The sequence below is a fragment of the Macaca thibetana genome, chromosome 17, assembly GCF_024542745.1.
Source record: "Macaca thibetana thibetana isolate TM-01 chromosome 17, ASM2454274v1, whole genome shotgun sequence".
In the NCBI taxonomy this organism is placed as follows: domain Eukaryota; kingdom Metazoa; phylum Chordata; class Mammalia; order Primates; family Cercopithecidae; genus Macaca; species Macaca thibetana.
This window is the reverse complement of record NC_065594.1, coordinates 20427368-20450067: the sequence shown is the minus strand read 5'-3', so window position 1 is coordinate 20450067 and position 22700 is coordinate 20427368. Positions and strand designations below refer to the sequence as shown.

Below are 22700 nucleotides of genomic sequence, written 5' to 3'. Positions count from 1 at the left end.
AATCCATGGAGCTAGAAAGCAGATTGGTAGTAGCCTGAAGCCAGATAGACTTGGGGGTAGAAATGGAGGGTGACTGCTAGTGGGTACAGGGGATCTTTTTTAGGTAAGAAAAATGTTCTAAAATTGCTTGCAGTGATGGTTGCACAACTCCGTGAATATACTAGAAACCATTGAATTGTATACTTTAAATAGGTGAATTATGTGATATCTGAATTACATCTCAATAGAGCTAATACTAAAAAAGAAGAAGAAACGAAGTTAAAAAGCAATTCCAGAATAAGAAGAATGATAATGATATCATGGCTACCAAAGAGGCTTTCGAATAGGAATAGAGCTTAGTGGTCTCCTGCTGGATTTTAGTATCTGTTTGGGGACAATGGATGTGGCTGCAGGCATATGTGAGGTGGAGAGGTTATAATTAAGATTCCTGCATGAATAAGAGAGTCTGGAAGTGCTCCCTGTTCCCATAGACTAAAAAGTGTTTGCCCACAAGCCCAGAGAAATGATGAGAAAGCTTACCATCTCCCTGGAACTTGGGATGGGAAATAAACTGTCACCATGAGGAATCAAATGCCCCACATTGCTCAGGTGCGGGTGTGAGGGCCCATGTTGATGCTGTCTGTAAAGGTAGTAACCAAAAAGTACTACTAAGTTAACGTAAAAAACATATCCAGGATCATATAATTACTTGGAGGCTTAGTAGAAAACACCAACCCTGAAAACCAATCTGTGGCAAACACTTTTACAAGATCAGGAGACTAAATATCTCATCTGAATATTTGGTCATTGTACAAAGTAATAAACCATATTTAGGAAAAAAAAAAACCATACGAGAGATTTGGCAGATACGACATTTTGAAGAAATAGAACTTCAAGAACTCAAAATAATAGAACAATTTGAGACTATCAAATAAGTATGTTTAAGATTATTAAAACTTAGGAGGAATTAAAAACTGGATGACTAGGATAGAGGAGAAAAGGAACTGATCTGAAAGAAAAATCAAACAAACAGAACTTTTTGAATTGAGGAATATAGTCAATGAAAGAAAACAAATGGACAAACCATCGAACACAATTCAATAAACACTTAATTAGCAAATTAGACTATTGAAGAGAGAATAAAGTGGAGGGGAAATAGCCTGGGATGCAGCATAGCAAAGTGAAGAGATAGAAAACCTGAAAGGGTTGTTAATAGACATGTAGAGTAAGATAAGAAAGTCCAACATATGTCTAATAGGAATTTAAGAAGAGAAAAAGAGACTGAGAGAGATTAATTGTTCAAAGAGGCAATGGTTAGGAGTGTTCCAGAACAGAAAGCAGAAAGACATGTGTCTACATATTGAAGAAGTATATCAGTTCCCAAGTAGGACAAATAAAGATAAATCAGCACCTACATACATTGTGATGATACTGCACAGCATTAAAGACAAAGAGAAAAACTTATAATGGAAAAAGATACAAGAGAAAAAATATCAAGCTGACAACTTTACATCAGGAGTAGTAGATTCCAGGATTGGATAGTATCCTGAAACTGTTGTATTGGGGGAACCAGCCCCCAATATTTCAACGTAGTTTCTTTTTTGTTTTCCCTAAGTGTCAGCCAGTCTGAGAAATAAAGAGAAAGAGTACAAAGAGAGAAATGTTACAGCTGGGCCTCCGGGGGTGACATCACATATTGATAGGACCGTGATGATGACCCCAAGCCGCAAAACCAGCAAGTTTTTATTAGAGATTTTAAAAGGGGAGGGGGTGTGCAAACAGGGAGTAGGTCACAAGGATCACATGCTTCAAAAGGCGATAAGATCACAAAGCAAGGCAAAATTAGAATTACTGATGAGGAAACAGGTTTTCCTGTTAAGAGCAGAGAACCAGTCTGACTAGAATTTACCAGCCTGGAATTTCCCAATCCTAGTAAGCCTGAGGGTACTGCAGGAGACCAGGGCGTATTTCAGTCCTTATCTCAGCTGCATAAGACAGACACTCCCAGAGGGGCCATTCATAGACCTCCCCCTAGGAATGTATTCCTTCCCCAGGATTATTCCTTGCTGGGAAAAGAATTCAGCAATATTTCTCCTACTTGCACATCCATTTATAGGCTTTCTGCAAGAAGAAAAATGTGGCTGTATTCTACCTGACCCCACAGGCAGTCAGACCTCATGGTTATCTTCCCTTGTTCCCTGAAAATCGCCGCTATTCTGTTCTTTTTCAGGGTGCACTGATTTCATATGGTTCAAACACACGTGTTTTATAATCAGATTTCATATTGTTCAAACACACATGTTCTACAATCAATTTGTACAGTAGTGGTCCTGAGGTGACGTACATTCTCAGCTTATGAAAATAACAGGATTAAGAGATTAAAGTAAAGACAGGCATAAGAAATTATTATTATTATTACTTTAAAGAAATTGTAAGAGTATTATTTGGGAAGTGATAAATGTCCATGAAATCTTCACAATTTATGTTCAGAGATTGCAATAAAGACAGGTGTAAGAAATTATAAAAGTATTAATTTTGGGAACTGATAAATGTCCATGAATTTATGTTCTTCTGCCTTGGCTCCAGCTGGTCCCTCCATTCAAGGTTCCTGACTTCCTACAACAGTGCTGAGAGAAAATAACTATCAATGCCAGAAGTCTTTGCCTATCAGAATACATTTCAGCTAAAGACTGAGCTTACTACATTTAGTAGTTTTTTCAGCACTACTGAAAACTACTAAAGGATATATTTCAGCAAGCAGGAGACTGAATGCAGAGAAAAAGACTAGCATGCAGCAAACTATGGTGAGAAAGGAAGTAGGCAAATATATTGTTAAATTTAAATGTATTGTGAAAAATAAAGTAATAAAAATGAATACCAATATAGGGAAGTATTTAACAACAGGGTGAAACTAAAAACTTACAGAAACTGGAAAAAGAGATTAATTCATTCTTAGATTATTCTGTTGTTTAAGAAGAGAATAGAAGTATTGAATAATTTTAGACTTCATTAGTTCAAGTATGTGTGTGTAAATTTTGGTTAACTACAAATAAAAAAGGAAATAAATCCAGAGGTGGTAGAAATAAGCAAATAGGAATGTTATACCTGTCAACACAACATAGGTAGAAATGAAAGAAAAATAAAGAGTAAACATGAAATAATGTTAGAAGTGAGCACAAATATTACACAAGATTAAACTTTCCAGATAAAAGTTAGAGATTCTGATTAAGATTTTAAAAGACAAAGACCAATTATATGGTGCTACAAGAGTCACATTTAAAAGATAATAAGAAAGATCAGAGGTGAAGATGTAAGAAGAACAGGCAAATACCAAAAGGGAAGAAATATATTATTATTAATATACTTCAAGGCCAAAAGCATGATTGGGGATGAAGAAGGTGAACAAAAAATTCATTTAGTAGATCTAATATTCCTTGGCCATTTATACCTAAGAAGGAGCACTGTATGAGAGAAACAATCAGAACTGAAGACAGGATAAATTGACAAATCAACAGTTACAATGGGAGTTTTCACTTCTTTCAGAAACTGACAGATCATGTATTCTAAGAGTTAGTAAAGCTATTTACCAAAACAATTAGCAAACTTGATATAATGGACTTTGTACCCAGTGAACAATGAATATACATGCTTTTCAAGCACACGTGAGACATTTGTACCATGTATCAAAAACTGACCATAAACTAGATAAAAATCAGTTTTGACTGGGCGTGGTGGCTTACACCTGTAATCCTAGCACTTTGGGAGATCAAGGTGGGTGGATCATGAGGTCAGGAGTTCAAGACAAACCTGGCCAAGATGGTGAAACCCTGTGTCTACTAAAAATACAAAAAAAAAAAAATAAAATAAAATAAAAAATTGACTGGATGTGGTGGCATGTGCCTGTAATCCCAGCTACTTGGGAGGCTGATGCAGAAGAATCACTTGAACCCAGGCGGCAGAGATTGCAGTGAGCCAAGATCACGCCACTGTACTCCAGCCTGGGTGACAGAGCAAGACTGTCTCAATAAATAAATAAATAAATAAATAAATAAATAAATAAAATTGGTTTTTCAGTAAATAGCAAAAAATATTTATTGTGGACCAAAAAGCAACAGAATTCATAACAATAACAAAAAACATACTTAAAAGCCCATTTAGTTGGAAAATTAAAATCAGACATCAAAAGAAGAAATTAGAATGAAAATTATGAAATATTTACAACTCTATGACCAAAACTGAATTTCATTACTTGAATGATACACGTAAGGTAACTTTGTTTTTTAAGTTTTAAACTCACATACTTGAAAATAATAGAGAAAGAAAATTTGTGAGCCAGGCATTCAACTTAAGTTGGTAAAAAGTTACAGACTAAACCCAAAGAAAGCAGATGGAATGGAATAATGAAGTTAAGGGCATAAATTAATGAACTAAAAAACAAAATAATCCTAGAAAAGATTAGTCCAACCAAAAGTTGGTTCTTTGAAAATATTAATAGATAAAGCCTTGGTAAATTTAATTAATGTAAAAGAGAGGAAGAACAAATAAGTTAATTTAGTAATTTTGGAAAGGAGAAAGCATAACTGAAGATGAAGTCAATATTTATAAAAACCATACTAAAAAAAACCAATTTTCTGGAATCATGTGTATTACCTAAATTGGTCAAGAATGTGTAGAAAATTCAAATTGACCCATCACCATTAAAGAAATAAAGTTGGTAGTTAAAAAATTTCCTTTAAAAAAGACTATTCCTGAGTGGTTTTATTGTCAAATTTTACTACATTGTCAAGGAATTTAGAATCCCTGCCTTAAATAAACTTCCAGAAAATAGAGAAATGGTGAAAACATAGAAATTCACTTTGAGTCTAGTGTAACCTAGACACCTAAAGCAGATAAGAATAACTTATGAAAGGAAAATTATAAATCATTGAATTGTAAATGCTCATGGAATGGATGCAAAAATTCTAAGTAAAATATTAACAAATCATGAGCAATTATCAGTAATTTCAAATTATGAATAATTTTATAGTAATCATACCTTTTACTATCAAGGTAACATTAAGATCCTAGAATGAATCATTTTTAGATGCATTTTATTTATTTTTTTCTTTATTTTTCTTTCCATCAACTTTTAAGTCTGGGGTACATGTGCAGGAGGTACAGTTTTGTTACATAGGAGTGCCATGGTTTGCTGCACAAATCAACCCAGTGCCTAGGTATTAAGCCCAGGATCCATTGGCTATCCTTCTTGATGCTCTCCCTCCCCTCATCCCCTTCAACAGGCTCCAGTGTGTATTATTCCCTGTTATGTGTCCATGTGTTCCCATCATTCAGCTCCCACTTATAAGTGAGAACATGTGGTGTTTGGATTTCTGTTCCTGTGTTATTTTGCAGAGGGTAACAGCTTCCAGTTCCATCCATGTCCCTGCAAAGGACATTATCTCATTCCTTTATAGCTACATAGTATTCTATGGTGTATATGTACCACATTTTCTTTGTCCAGTTTATCACTAATGGGCATTTGGGTTGATTCCATGTCTTTGCTCTTGTGAATAGTGCTGCAACAAACATAAGCATGCATGTATCTTTATAACAGAATGATTTATATTCCTTTGGGCATATACCCAATAATGGGATTGCTGGGTAAAATAGTATTTCTGCCTCTAGATCTTTGAGGAATCATCACATTGTCTTCCACAATGGTTGAACTAATTTACACTCCACCCAACAGAGTAAAAGCATTCCTATTTCTCCACAGCCTAGCCAACATATGTTGTTTATTGACTTCTTACTAATTGCTATTTTTCTGGCATGAGATGGTACCTAATTGTGGTTTTGATTTGCATTTCTCTAATGATCAGTGATGTTGAGCTTTTTTTTCATGTTCGTTGGCTGCATAAATGTCTTCTTTTGAAAAGTGCCTGTTCATGTTCTTTGCTCATTTTTTAATGGGGTGGTTTTTTTTCTTGTATATTTATTTAAGTTACTTGTGGATTCTGGATATTAGACTTTTGTCAGATGGATAGATTGCAAAATTTTTTTCCCATTCTGGATGTTATTTGTTCATTCTGATGATAGTTTCTTTTGCTGTGCAGAAGCTCTTTAGTTTAATTAGATCTCTTTTGTTAATTTTTTTATTTTGATGCAATTGCTTTTGGGTTTTCCTCATTAAGTCTTTGCCTGTGCGTATGTCCTGAGTGGTATTGTCTAGATTTTCTTCCAGGGTTTCTATGGTTTGAGGTTTTACATTTAAGTTCTTAACCCATCTTGAGTTAATTTTTGTGTAAGGTATAAGGATGGGATCCACAGCCAATATCATACTGAATGGGCAAAATCTGGAAGCATTCCCCGTGAAAACCGGCACAAGACAAGGATGCCCTCTTTCACCATTTTTATTCAGCATAGTATTGGAAATTCTGGCCAGGGCAATCAGGCAAGAGAAAGAAATAAAGCATGTCCAAATAGGAAGAGAGGAAGTCAAATTAGCTTTGTTTACAGATGACATGATCCTATTTCTAGAAAATCCCATTGTCTCAGCCCAAAAGTTTCTTAAGCTGATAAGCAACTTCAGCAAAGTCTCAGGATACAAAATCAATGTGTAAAAATCACTAGCATTTCTATACACCAACAACAGGCATGCAGCGAACCAAATCATGAATGAACTGTCATTCACAATTGCTACAAAGAGAATAAAACACCCAGGAATACAGCTAACAAGGGAACTGAGGGACCTCTATAAGGAGATCTACAAACCACTGCTCATGGAAATTAGAGGGGAAACAAGCAAATAGAAAAACATTCCATGCTCATGGATAGGAAGAATCAATATCATGAAAATGGCCATACTTCCCAAAGTAATTTATAGATTCAATGCTATTCCTATTAAACTACCATTGACTTTCTTCACAGAATTAGGAAAAACTATCCAAAAAAGAGCCTGTATAGCCAAGACAATCTTAAGGAAAAAACAACAACAACAACAACAAAAAACCACAAAGCTGGAGACAACACACTACCTGACTTCAAACTATATTACAAGATGACAGTAACCAAAACAACATGGTGCTAGTACAAGAACAGACACGTAGACCAATGGAACAGAATAGAGAACTCAGAAATTCTAAGACCACACATCTACAGCCACCTGATCTTTGACAAACCTGACAAAAACAATCAATGGGGAAAAGATTCCCTATTTAATAAATGGTACTGGGAGAACTGGCTAGCTACATACAGCAAATATTCTTTTCAATTTATTTTTTATTTTAATTTTTATTTTTATTTTTTGTTGAGACAGAGTCTTGCTCTATCTCCAGGCTGGAGTGCAGTGGTACGATTGGCTCACTGCTACCTCCGCCTCCCGGGTTCAAGCAATTCTCCTGCCTCAGCCTCCTGAGTAGCTGGGACTACAGGCGTGCACCACCATGCCCAGCTAATTTTTGTATTTTCAGTAGAGGTAGGGTTTCACCATGATGGCCAGGATGTTCTCGATCTCTTGACCTCATGATCCGTCCACCTCGACCTCCCGAAGTGCTGGGATTACAGGCGTGAGCCACTGTGTCTGACCTAAATTTGTATTTTTAATTGACAATTTTACTAAAGGCAAAAGGATTTCAACCTGTGAATCTTAGGGAGAACACATTCAATCAATCAGAAAAAGGTAATGTTATTTCTGATATTTCCTCTTTTCACTTCAGTCTGTTAAAACTTATCTTTCTTATTTATCTCAAATATAGGTATATTATATTTAAAGATTCATGAGCAATTTGGAATTACCTCAAGAATGTCAAGGTTTGATATTCTATTTTTTAATTCACCATCTTATTAGTTGAGGAAAAAATATTCTAATAAATGGAGAAAAAGTGTTTGGTACAACTCAATAGCCAGCCAAGGCAAAAACAAATATAACTTAGTAAATCAGAAATATTCTTAGTAAACTATGAGCAGAAAGGAAATTCTTGAATCTGATAAAGAATATCTACCAGAAATTTACAGTAAATATTCTTAAGGCAAAATGCTTGTCACATTTTCTTTAGAGTTAGGAACAAAACAAGAACAGTCTTTCAGCACTTTTAGCAAGTACATTTGCCCTAGGTTATATGATTAGCTACATTAAAAATACAAGAGAAAATACAAATAAATTATTTAGAACAAATAGAGTTCAGTGAGGGTACTTATACTCCCAAATCAATGACATTCCTATACTCCAGTAACAATCAATGAGGAAATACAATTTTTAAAAAATTCCATTCAAAATAATAGTAGAAAGTTTTGCACACCTAAGAATAATCTAATAAATGACATGTAATGCTTTAATGGAGAAAAATATACATCTTTATTCAAAGTTATAAAAGAAGACAAATACATGGAAGATTTAGAATTGTAAAACTGTTTCCCCCCAAGTTGATATGTAGATATAATTAGTCAAAATCCCACAAGATTATAGTGAATTTGACAAGCTGATCTCAAAATTGTCATGGAAGTATAATAGGCTACTTATAGCCAAGAAATTTTGAATAAGATTAATGAGGGTATACTTAACCTATTAGATATCAGTATAAATTCTAATCTGTGTACATTATAATAGTATGGTATTGGTACAGGGAAGAACAAATAGACTATTAGAATAGATACAGAGCACAGAAACAAACCCACATATTTGTGAGAACTCAGTATATAAGATGTAGCATTGCAAATCAATGTTGAAATGGATGGGCTTGTCAATACATGGTTATAAATAAAGATTTTCCACTTTATCCCACACAAAAAGGTAAAATCCATGACACTATAAAGTACTTTATAAGTTACAAGCCACAAACTAGGAAAGATGTTTTGCATGATTTTTAATTAAGAAAGGAGTGGCATTCAGGGACTACAAATTAATAAGGAAAAAGAATTAACTCCAAATGGGCAACGGATGAATAGATATTTATGCAAAGGTTAAATAATTCAAATGACCAATAAATATTAGAAAAGATGCTCAACCTCAATAATCAGTGAAATGAAATTTAAAATAATAATCAGCTATCATTTTATACTTTAAATTTTTTACTTGTAGTAACATTTTTTGTGAATGGAGAGGAATGTAATTTCGTCACTGCTATTGGGATGGAAGTTTCATTACTTTTTTTTGCCTAAATATATTATTACTCTATAATTTGACAATTCCACTTATCGATATGTGCTTTAAAGATAGACTTACATGTGTATATAAGGAGGTATATTCAAGAATGTTCACTGTATCATTGTAATAATGAAGAATTGGAAACAACCCATCTGTCCATCAGTAGGAAATGAATATATAAATGGATATATTTGTATGGTAAAATAATTTACAATAGTTAAAATGAAGTAAATTGCATATATTTACAGTTACATACCATAACACTGTAATATTGAGTAAAAAAAAGTTTCAAAAGAAGATTCAGTGTATGATGTGATTTGTGATTTGTAAAAAATGTTAAATGTGATAAACAGTACAATATATTTTTTATTCATACATACTTACATAGCAAAATATAAAAATATGGACAACAAATACACACCAGTTTCAAGGTTAGAAACTGGTTAGAAACATCTAGAGATGGAGAGAGAGGAATAGAATGCTTAATAGTCTTTGTAATTTTCTATAATACTCTCTTTAATTTTCTGACACACTGAAATATTTCATAATTTAAACAACTGAAAAACAAAAATTGGTTACTTTTCATTCTCATGCATATTCACTGTATCCAATAGTTGACTACTTTTTCCAATGTTATCAGCTGACCACAAAAAACTCTATTATGTAACCACTCCGTGACCCTTTCAACTAGAAATGAATAGAAAACAGCTATTTTGTTTATGCATCATCTGTTGAGTTTAGCAAGGCTGCAGACTCAAAAGCCTTCTTACTAACTTTCTCTTTAGAATAGCACAGTGGCAGGAAGGAACTCAAAATTATTGATTCATAAAATATTTTATTGTTTTTTTTTTAAAAACTCATTTTATATTGAATCAGTGAAAAGGAATTGACGTAAATGACGAGTTGATGGGTGCTGACGAGTTGATGGGTGCAGCACGCCAACATAGCACAAGTATACATATGTAACAAACCTGCACGTTATCCACATGTACCCTAGAACTTAAAGTATAATTAAAAATAAAATAAAATAAAATAAAATACACTTCTATTATTTAAAAAAAAAAAGAAGGAATTGAATTTTGTGGAAAATTTTGAAACAAAGATTGATATAACTTATTTTCACAAAGTAGTTTATGAAGCAGACAAAAATCAAAATAAATTATCTAACCTAAATTTATTAAACATTGAATTTATAAATATTAGCTGGACTTTTTTTGTTAATGTAATTTTTAAAATATCATTCATATATTTATGCCAATGGAATTGAGATTGCAGCAATTTTTATCTGATGAATTCCCTAAGTACCTCATGCTCATACCCTACAACGTGAACATCAGTTCAGAGCTTGATGCATAATTCATTTTCTAGATATTTGAAAACCTAAGGATCTAAAGGGAAGAATTTAGAAGATTAGGAAATTCTCAACTAATTTGCATTCCAAAAATACTTTTATTGTAGAAAAATTGATTAGAGGTCTCTGTAGTAAGAGTTCTACTTCATTCAAGTGTTTGGTATTTCATTAATTTATTTACTTCGGAAAATTTTGAGGTGATCCTCAAAATTCAATTCTTTGTTGATCCTTTAGCACAGAAGTTTTAGACTGAGTTATAAGAATTTAATCAGAAATGAAGATTAACTGTTTCTGATATTGAAGTAATAAGGAAATTATCCTTTGTCAAAAACTCAATTTGCGTGCAGTTGTCAGAAATTCCCTTTGGATATGAAATGATTTGGGATCAACACCTATGGGTAAATAAATAAATAAGCAAAGTGAATAACATCTGTATAAAATTTTCACTGTTTAAGCTGTTAGTAATTAATTTTAAAAATCACAAGTCTAATCGAACTAATCATACACAGTGTTAAAATTAGAATCATAAATGTTGATGTGAATTTTTTGTTGTCTGGAAGAATGGTTTTGCTTGCAGGAAAGACTATTTGGGGATTTATTTTTGGTTTTAGAAACTGGCATTCAGTTTTATAGTGCTATAATTTAAAAAATTGAGACCTTCTTTAGGCTTTTCTGTTCATTCAATTAACTCTATAAGTCTAGCAGATATTAACAATCACTTTGAAAAACCTTTGAAAAATGTCCATTTCCATTTATAAAACTCAGCTAAATAAAATATCTTCAAACATTTGAAATGGTTAATAAATTTTATATATTCTGTTTCCTTTTAAATACTTTGGATGTCTCAATTAACAAAACCTTCCTAATTAATGCACAAATATAACCAATTAAATTTATAAATAGGCTGTACCATAAATTATCTTAAATATTCCAATACTATTTGGAAATTTAAGATTTAAAATCACAGGTACAAATTATTCAATTATATTCTGAATAGAAGTCAAAGACTGCCTAGTATCCACAGAGCCCCTCAGTCTTTTTCTTTCACTCTTATAAGTAATACCCCTCCTTCCTAGCGCTGGTGATTTGAATATACCCCGATCCTTACCAGACTTCTCTGCTACCATCCTGAGAAGTCCTATCTTATTCCTTAATCTAAAGATCCTCTCCCACTCCTGTGACAAAGACAGTTATTTGAGTTAGCTTAGCATAACTACTATACTTCTCTTTCTGACTTTCCCAGAGTGTAGCTGAATCTTTCTTCAGTTTTTCTTATAACCAAGACCTAACGAGACTAGAGCCTTTCCAATAATTTGTTGGTAAAATGAATAAATATGATAAATATAATAATTATTTTTAAAAGACACCAGGCTGTTCATAATAGTGATAAGTACACTTGGAAAATTTGCAACAGGATATGCGCTTGCTTTGGTTTTGGGAAGCTAGGATAGTAAAGATTAATATTTCATTCATTCATTTATTTGCTTATTTTACCAAGGCCAAGGGAGGAGAGGGAAAAAACAAGTAGAAAATATCAGTGAGCAATGGGAAAGGAAACAGTTAACAAATCCCTTAAAATCTCGGAAAAAAATTAGGATTGGCCTCACACCACCTGATATGTTCCATTCTCCTCATTTGTTGGATGGGCCAATATCTTAGAATGTTCTAGATGTAAATATATTTCAACTTCTTTGGTACCTTGATTTTTAATGCTGTCTGGGTGCTAGATTGAGAATAATGGTGAAGTGTGTTCAATCTCAGCAGGAAAGAATGCCCTATTAGCAAGCAATGCCTGCCAATACTGATGAAGGGAAGGCACCCTTGCAATATTTGCTATCCTCTGCAGGGTTTGGAGTGTAATGTAGAAATGTTTCCACACAGGGCCAGCATTAAGATGTGTTTATAGGCAGACTGTATACACGTTGGGGATGCCTGGGAGTAGCAAACAAGTCTAAGCCTGAAAATAGTCAATGCCAGTCAGGGTGTTCTGATAGGAAGTAAAGGGGATGCAGCTGCAGGGCCTAATGTTACCAAGCCAGCCTCTAGTTTGTGAGATAGTGGTAAGAGAAGGTTAAGCAGGGTGCCAAGACAAGGGCTCGGGAAACAGGACAAAAGCCCAGCTATTGGACTGGGAGATAAGGTGAGGGCTTGCTTTTTGAATGAGGCAATGATCTAAGAACTATGATGAAAGTTCAGAGATGAGCAGCAAAATCTGACTTGATGCTGAACTGAGGAGTTACTAGCATAGAGCTATGTAATTTCCTCTATCATAGCCTGGCCCAAAATGAGGCAGGAGGTAAGAGATAATGTCAGATATGTAGACTGGGATTTTATAGGGACAGGATACCTGACAGTTCTTTACATTCTTCTCTATTGGCTGCCTCACGCTCTCCAGCCTTTCCACTATTAGAGATTATACTCAAGACTGTAGGAACCACCACCAAAGATTTAGAGCTGTGAAAAACCCAAATTGTTTAAAAGTGGTATGTTCTTAGTATGTTTATTTGGAATATTGTATCACATAGAGGTTAATTTAAAGTGGTGTAGTTAAACCATGAATACCATGGATTAAAAATCATATCCGTTGGCTCACTTGGGACCATAAATTCTAGCTATAACTTTATTTGTGTGGGTGGGAAACTGTTTCATGCTTCAAGCACATGGTGCTCATAATCTGTTTGAAGAGTAACTGTCACTCACTAGATTGTTGTTTTGACAACATATATGTAGAATAGATAAGCAGATACATTTTTTAATAGAAGGAAGAACCAAGCTAGATAATCTTAAATTCATTCAGAAATTTATGTTAGAAAGTAAAGAAAATCTCATTAATCCATCTCCACTGGTTTCAATTTATGATTGCCAACCTAGAACAGCCAAGTGTTGTTGTTTAATCTACCTAAGAAAATTTGATAAGCCAGTGTACTAATTCTACTTAAGAAAGCATATTATTTAAAATTTTATTTTGCAAAGTGTTGTACATAAATCAGTACTACTAATTACAAATAAGTTTTACTTATTAAAGGAGATTCCACAAACACATAATTCACACATACTTAAAGTTTATATTTGTTCTAAAATTTTGTTTGATTAAGATTTTACAGATCCAGACTGATCTTCCTTAATTGGTTGTAATTAGTATGGTGTGTGTGTGTGTATGTATTTAAGAATCGCAGAAAGCTTTGACTTTATGCATTTCCCCCTTCCTCCCTCTTCACCCTCCAGGTTTTTACCCAGTCTTGCTAGGTCAGCATTAGAAAAAAATCTGGCAGATGCTACAATAGAAATAAATACCGATGACAATTTGGAGCCAGAACTGAAGGATTACAAATGTAAGTATTTGATTTGGCTCTTTTTTTTTTAAAGTGAAATAATAATTAGCAAACATTTGATGCTATTTATTTTAGTTCCAGTTAAAAATGTTTTTGGTTTTCACCTACTTTGATTTATATATTAGTCTGAAGAAATCAATCTGATTTTTTTTAAGTTTGAAAAACACAAGTAAAATCTTAGAATATTTACTTAATTTCAGTACATACTAGATACAATTCCCCTGACCCTTAAGACTCACAGTTGATGCCAACTGATATTCTGAGAATTCCTGCTGTAAATCAACATGTGTAATTTTGACAAATGTACTTTTTCCAAATGTATTTCACCAGTGAATCTAGAATGCTGTTTTCTTTGCACATTTACATTTTGAGGGTCAGCAATGTCCAATATGTTGGAGAAACTTTCCTAGGTTGATACAAACTAAAATAATAATCAGAATATGCATGTCATCTTATTCCTTCCATTTCCACCTGTATTGTCTTTTATGGTACTTTTTCTTCTGGATAGCCATAAATATAATTTTGAGTTCTGGGGAGATTTAGTTCTTCATTTAAAAGCTTTCTATTCTTCAATTAGAACATAATGAAAGATTTTCAATTTTTTAAAAATGTAAATACCTATTTTATTGAAGCAGCCAATGTGTGACCACTCTTTAAAAGGGACTATTGTGGTTTTCTTTGTAGCAGATGCTTTTAATCATTGGGGCTGCACTGAGACAAGAATTTGGTATTGAGAAAATAAGATGACTTTTTTAGAGTCAAATTATAAACTCAGCATACTGAGGGATCTGAATACAGATATGCAGAGTCAACTCAAAGAAAAGGAATAATATTGTATTCTCAATATTATTTGAGTGAGTCTATTAAATATCCAAAGAAAGACTGTCATTCAGACTGCCGATTGTTTGGTCTTGGTTACTGGCTAGTGTTAGCAGTGCCCATCTAAGCCTCGTGTAGGGGATAAGGAGCCTAAGTGAAGAGACTTCTTACTTGTCTGGTTCCATTCATCTTTAAGGCCATCTCTCTTGTGAAGAATTCATTTAATTAACTCTCCATGTTCACACAACAACCTTCTGATGAGGAACTGGCTTTCCGCGCAGGTTCCCTCCAATTAATATGCTGGTTATGGCAACCAGTATATCACAGTCCATGTGAAAGTTACAATTGTCATATAATATTTTGCAATTCTGATTTTACATCAGAATATACCTATAGAGAAACCAGAATATGTATCTTTAATATTCTCCTGAAAGTTAGATTTGCCCTCAGTTGTGATGACAAAATCAGTCAGCCTTCTGGGCTGAGAACCTTGACAAATTTACCAAAATAATGCCATTCTGTGGGTTTCTTAGAAGATAGCTAGCCAACTTTCTCCCACAGAAGTGCTAACATCACCATTCTCTGACTGCATTTCCCTTTTTGAGGTTGATGTTTTAACAATAAACATTGGTTGAGTGAATAAACTTGTCCTTAAGCCATAAATCTACTGAGTGGATATATTCCATAAACTAAACCATAGATAGCATCAGATGCTGTTTGAATCTGAAATTATGTGTGCCATCTCAACATGCAACTAGATAGTAGATTCACTGCCATATCCCTGCTCTTTCTTTCCCTTTACAGTTTTATACTGGGTCTATTTCAGAGACCTAATGGTAGTAAATAAATAGTAAACTCTCAGTGTTACAGCTCATGGTTTTCCTTCCCTGTAGAACTTGTAAATAAAAGGAAAATGGCAAGGATCTATTGAAGGGCGAAGTTACTGTTAAGATCTACTGTGCTGTGTCAAATGTGTAGCACTCCGCAGTGATTAAACAGGGTGACGATTATTTTTAGCTCAGACTTGTTCACAGTACTCCATAGAAGCAAACATTGCTTTTCTCCATTGTTTTTCAAAACGCTTAGCACAAAAGTCACATTCTAGTAGAGAAACAAACTGTAATTTTCTTATTTGAAGTAGAAAAAAAAAAAGATGGGTGAATTGTTTAAGGCATTGTGTATTTGCTTGCTAAAGTATTTCCACAGGTTGGAATGTTATTTGGAGTAAAATATTAAATATATCCCATGTGATAGAAAGAATGTCAGACTAGACTGAATTCTGTTTTAAGCTCTACTCATATTAGCTGGGTGATTTTGAGAAAATTACGTAGTGTATGTTTTTAGTATTCTCATTATTCTTTCCTCTTTGAATTACATGAAATCATATGAGAAAAAAAATGAGGTGAAGCTTTAGCTAGGGATCTGGCACATAGAAGGTCCTTAATAAATGATAGCTTCTATCATTGTAATAATTAGTATTACTAAAATACCTGCTACTATTAATGTTATTAATATTATTATTGAACTTGAAACATGTCAGTGAACATGTCATGCGTATCTGGTTACTGTAGGGAATACATGGCAGATATGTTCCCTGACTTTAAGAGCTTTATTACTTAGTTTTCTGGCTTCCAGGAACTCATAATCTATTCTAGGTCAACCTATTTAAAGCAAATAAGGAATAATATATAATTATTACAAAATAATTGCATAAGACAGCGGTTCCCAATCTAGCTGGGTATGAAAATCACCTGGGTGATTATTTGAAAGTATAGGCCTCCTGCACCAACCTTGCAAATAGTAATTTTAAAATATTCATTTTGTTATGTTTATTTGTAGTGTGTATATACATATATATATCACAATTTAAGTGATTTATCCAATAAATTTATCCAAAGTGATTTATAAATAGCTGAGACTAGAGGCATGCGTCACCATGCCCTGCTATTTTTTGTATACACACACACACACACACACACACACACACACATATATATGTATATATGTATAAAGAAAGAGACGGACCAGGTTGCACTGTTATCCAGGCTGGAATACAGTGGTGCAATCATGGCTCACTGTAGCCTTAACCTCCTGGGCTCAAGCAATCCTCCTGCCTCAGCCTCCTGAGTAGCTGGGACTACAGACATGTGCCATCAGGCCTGGCTAATTTTTAAAATTTTTTGTAGAGATAGGGTCTCTCTGTGTTGCCCAGGCTGGTCTTGAACCCCTAGACTCAAGTGATCCTTCTGCCTTGGCCTCCTAAAGTGCTGATGACAGGCATGTGCCACTGCACTTGGCTGAAAATAGTAATTTAAGAGTTCTGTGGTAGGTTAGTTCATCTGTATTTTTTACTAGAGCTATAGGAGATTATCTTAAGGGGTTTCTGAATTGGTACACACTAAAAAATAATATTCAAGGTACTTTGGAGCTTTTGAATTTAGGTGTATTTAACTTATGTATGTGTTATAGTCTCTGACCAAACAAGCTTATGAAGGTGACTTGACTGTATTCTGGTTTTGTTTTGTTTTTTTTTTTTTAGTTTCTCACAATTATATATATACTGTTTTCTATCTACATTGTTTTAGAGAAAATTTGTTACCTTTTGGAGCATTTTGTATCTAGAGCTGTGGTGTTTTATTACTACTCTCAAGTTTATTTCTTTAGATGTTAAATTAAAATCCACAGATATTGCTGAAGCTGTATTGTGTTCTATGTTGGGTGGCTTGGCATCTCTGAGGACAGTGCTATGAATAATTATCTGTCCTGTGTGAAATGTTTAGGTGAAGTAACATCTGGAACTCTGAGGATTGGTGCTGTTAGTGCTCCGATCTATAATGCGCACGAGAAAATGAAAGTGCCTGATGTTCTTTTCTATGACAACATTCAGGTAAGAGTATTGCTTTGTGTTCTTGGATAAATCACTTAAATTATGGTAGTAAACTCCAATTCAAGTGAAATTGACATGTAATTATTTTTGTGATTTCCTAAATTTAATTTAGATGATGCAGAATGAAGTGTTGAACATTTTGTGTGTGTGTGTGTGTGTGTGTGTGTGTGTGTGTGTGAGAGAGATGGAGTCTCACTCTGTCACCTAGGCTGGAGTGCAGTAGCACAATCTCGGCTCCATCTCCCAGGTTCAAGCGATTCTTGTGCCTCAGCCTCCCGAGTAGCTGAGATTAGAGGCGTGCACCACCATGCCCTGCTAATTTTTGTATATTTAGTAGAGACAGGGTTTCACCATATTGGCCAGGCTGGCCTCAAACTCCTGATCTCGTGATCCGCCTGCCTTGGTCTCCCAAAGTGCTAGTATTACAGGCATAAGCCACCACACCTGGCCGAACATCTTTTATTAAGACATAAGACAGAAAACAGAAAATTTTTTCCAAAGATACTTAAAAATTGGAGGAATTGTTGCTATCATTAGGGTAATATAGTGTATATATATATATTTACACACACACATACTTATATATGTAATTTTATATACAATTTTTAAATTAAAATAAACATTTTAAAATTAAACACAAAACAGAGCTATCATCCTCTCTTTTACTTGCTTGTTAAAAGATTTCAGTAGTTCAGAGGGATATGTCTGATGCATCCTTTTTCTCATACTCTTCTTTTTCCTGCAAGTTCCTGGTATTTTTCTTTTATTTCCTTTTCTTTTTTAAAGGAGAACGGTAGAGGCTCTCCTTGTAAACTAGCCAATAGTTATGGACCTTCCACTAAGACGTAGAAGTTTGTATCTAGAAAACTTTATTGTAGATGTTTACTTTAATAAGAATTCTTTTTAGAGAAAATTACCTATAATATAAAAATTTTTTCTTTTCCAACTTTTCTGTCAAGTGGCTATGTATTTTATAGTAAAACACCTACTTAAAATTTTCTATAATACATTTTAAGTTATATTAACTTTATAGGTATCTAGACATATTATTCTTAATAAAAATCTTGGTTAAAAATTCTGAAATCTGTCAAAACTATAATAATTTTGTATGGCATAGAAAAGAGCATAACCTTGATTTGATTTTTATCCATTCTATGGCCAATTAACTGTTTTATTTTTTTTCTGGAGCATTAATGCTCTTGCACAATCAGTAGACAAATGAACAGAAAATAAAGTTACTTATAAGATACAAAAGTAGAAAAAAATCTTGCCTGTCAAAGACAAAAACATGATTATGAGGAAAACATACTATTTCCAAGCACTTATAGTATTACACTCTATTCATATAGTGGAAAGGAACAAAGAGACAACCAGGAAACTGTTATAAATGACAATTTGAAAAACTCCTTGGTGGCAAAGATTGAAAAGACTTCACAGGATGTAAGAATGTAGGAAATTCAGTAGCAGCAAAGACCATTGTGCCCTTGAACACAATGTCTGTTGCCATGGTGTTTGTGACATGGACATTTAGGACGCAGGGCTGCCATGAACTTTACACAGTGGCCCTGAAGGACTTTTCGTAAGCTATCTCCAAACATACCTTCTCTTCTTAAAGCATTATGAATTAGCCATTAATGAAAACTTTTTAGCTGCACCAATTCTATGGACAGTAGCTTGATTAAATTTGCTTCCATTGTGTATATTATTACTTCCTTTTATGCTGTGCTTCATCTTTGAAGCAGTAGTTAGTGCCTCTTGTAGACTGAGGTGCTTCTGTATCATCTTGTTGTTCTATGCCCTGTTGTCTCCTTACCACATTGTGTTGAAATGGACTTTTGAAATGTGTTTTTCCATATCACTAAGGCACAGCCCTGTTTTCTTTATTTAATATTTCCAGCAAATAGTAAAGTGCCTGGCACGTAGTAACTGCCAAGTAAATATGTGTTGAGTGGATTAATAAAATAATGAGTAAGATTTTGAATGTTCTTGATAAAGGGTATTACTTCATTAAGCCTTCCATTAAGGAATATTACACTTGCAGCAGTAAGGAGAAGTTGGAGGAAAGAGAAATTAATAGCCTCTTAATAGGCCTAAGAGTTTTAGATGGGTAGGAATTTAAAAATACCCATTATGAGTCTGGCCTTGTATTGGGATACAGAGATCAAAATGCACACACAAGTGTATGTAGCTCTAGGGCTCAAGTTGTTCTTAATCTGCAAGAAGGTACACACAGTTACTACACAGTGTGGTGGAAGTATGTGCAGTTTACTTATGGTAGCATTGATGGGGTTGATTGACCCAGATTGGAATGATCATAGAAAATTGGTCAACCAGACACAATTAGGAGAGTCTCTCAGGCAACGAGACCAGCGTTAGCAGAGACTTAGTTATATGAGAGAGTAGCTCATTTAGGGAGCTATATATAAATTGTTGTCACTGGTATGAAGCTGAGATTGCAGGTGGAAGAGTGTCAGGAGAAGAGGCTGGTGAATGAGGAAAGAGTGAGATCTTTTCAGTCCTGGTAGTTAAGGAATTTGGATTCTATTTAGAAGAATGAGGAAGTTATTGAAAGATTTAAAGCACATTTGTACTTTGGCTAACTTTGCTTTTACTCTTTATTGTTGTCTAGGAGTTAGAACCAAGGCAAAGAGAAACTAGTTAGGTGGTAATTGCAGTAGTCCAGATGAAATTTATGAAGGATCTGAAGTAAAGAGGAGACAGTGGGGACAGAGCGGAGAGGACACATTACTGGGTTGTTTAGGAGATCAAGTCAGTGGAACTTTGTGTTAGATGAAAGGCAGAGATTCTTTCTCAGGGAGCACAATGTCTGGTGAAAAAGTAAACAGAAGAGTAAGCAGAACATTATTCTAAATCATGCCCATGGTTGGAAACACAGTATAGAAGGAGAGTGGTAGGAGATGAGGAGACTAGACCACGAATGTAAGGAATGACCTTTGTTCCTGAAGTATTAGGAGTCATTTAAGGAATTTTGAGAAATGAGTTGACAAATTTTGAACAAAGAAGTGTCAGGACTGTGAGAACACATTGGCTTAAGGAGAGACTGAAGTTAGAGAAGCTAATTAGCTGATATGAATCTAGGCCAGAGATGATAAAAACCTTAAAACTGTGGGGATGGAAAAGAAAGGGTAGATGCAGTTGATTTTTGGTGGCTTAACAACTCAGGTGCTGTTTAGTTGGATCTTGATATGAAAGGAATGAGGAGGGCAGGGTGCTGATGATAGAAGTTTGGTCAGCTGGTAGAAAATGATGCCATTAACTGGAGAAAAAGATGCAGGGTAAAGAATGAAGTTCAGGAGAAAGTAATAAGTTAGTTTTAGATGTGTTGAATTTAGGTGCCAGGGCAATAACAAAGTGGTTTGATCATTCAGAAATAGAGGGCTGTAGTTAAGGAGGAAAGTTTTGCTGTTGAAGATTGGTGTAGAGTTGGTAACTGAAGCCATGAACTAGATGAGAGGATCTAAGGAGAGCAGGGTCAGAGGTAGGTCTTTGAATGCTGACATGTGGGTATCCAACTCTGCACACAGCCCTCCCTCAACCCTCAGGTGGGTGCCTGGGTACGAGTAGTCACAACCTGCCCCATACCATGAATACAAAGGGAAGCATGTAAGAAGGTAGAAAGACAGAATTGCTACAGGAAGATCAGCTGAGAAAACTATGGGAGAAATTGTTAGGGAGGTAGGAAGGAATCAGGGGAAATGGATAACTGGGAGAGGAGACTTTTAAGAAATTGTCTGCAGTACTAAGTGGGTCAAGAGGCTAAGAGGAGAATTGTGTTGGCGGTGACTTTAGCCTTAGCTAAGGTTTGTTGATTTGAATAATCGAGTTAGATATAATGAGGGCATGAAGTGGGAGGACATGAGAATTGTAAAGAAGAACACAAATATAGTTTGGATTATTTTTTGATATTTACATTGCTTTTTTCTTTGGCTATTCAGGTACTTACTCCAACTTTTCAACGTAGATTAGCCCATTTATTACTGGAAGAACTTAGTGTTTTCTGGGATTGGCACTGACTTTTCATCTTAGTGAAAAGGAAGAGGTCTCCATACTATATTCTCACCAGAACTCAGCTTAAAATGATGTACATCTTGGTTTGCTTAACATAGTTTCTGCTTATACTTGTTGTTTCAGCATAATTATTAATAGTGTCTCTTTTTATTCTTAAAAGCATACACCTTATATCCATTTAAACCATGGAATACTATGCAGCCATAAAAAAGGATGAGTTTGAGTCCTTTGTAGGGACTTGGATGCAGCTGGAATCCATCATTCTTAGCAAACTATCACAAGAACAGAAAACCAAACACCGCATGTTCTCACTCATAGGTGGGAACTGAACAATGAGATCACTCGGACTCAGGAAGGGGAACATCACACACCGGGGCCTATCATGGGGAGGGGGGAGGGGGGAGGGATTGCATTGGGAGTTATACCTGATGTAAATGACGAGTTGATGGGTGCAGCACAGCAACATGGCACAAGTATACATATGTAACAAACCTGCACGTTATGCACATATACCCTACAACTTAAAGTATAATAATAATAAATAAATTAAAAAAAAAAAAAAAAAGTGTTCAAGAATAGTTATATACTCACCTCACTTCAAGCCTTATTAAAACTCTAGCTCCATGGCATATCTGAAAGCATTTTTGAAATTAAAAATGACCAAGATAAACATGAGGGAATACTCATTTGTTCCTGAAGGCGATAAAGCACTTTCTCAGTTTTTCTTCTAAGAAAGAAACTCTGAAAGAGAATACTATTAAATTTGACAAGTAAAAAGAAAAATTTCTGTGTGTATGTGTATATGTATGTATTATATATTATCTATATTTTATATCTATATATTATATATAATTTATATGTATATTATACTATATATAATTTATATGTATATTATACAATATATATAAAGCACCATAAATGAAATTGAAAAAACAAAGCAAGTGACGTACTAGAAAAATATCTGCAGCATGTATTAGATGCAAAAGGTTAATTTGACTGTTTACAAATAGGAAACTTCAATAACTTTAGTACTTACGAAGCTGCTATTGATTTGATACAGAAAACCAAGAGAAAGTAATAGGAATATTAATTGTACTGGAGTGTAGATCTCTTCCAGCCCCAAAGAACCCGCATGACCTACTTACAGTTGTCTTATTTTTCAAGATACAAAAGAGCAATGTA

General features: G+C 34.4%; 1 protein-coding gene across 2 annotated transcripts in view; it reads left to right on the top strand.

Moving 5' to 3' along the window:
• Positions 1–22700, top strand: part of VWA8 (von Willebrand factor A domain containing 8) — a 395340-nt gene that overhangs the window by 153234 nt on the left and 219406 nt on the right. For both annotated transcript variants that reach the window (XM_050766153.1, XM_050766152.1), the window contains exons 18-19: positions 13677–13783; positions 17383–17489. In XM_050766153.1, the coding sequence (XP_050622110.1) occupies positions 13677–13783; positions 17383–17489 (214 nt within the window). The remainder of the gene's footprint in view (positions 1–13676; positions 13784–17382; positions 17490–22700) is intronic.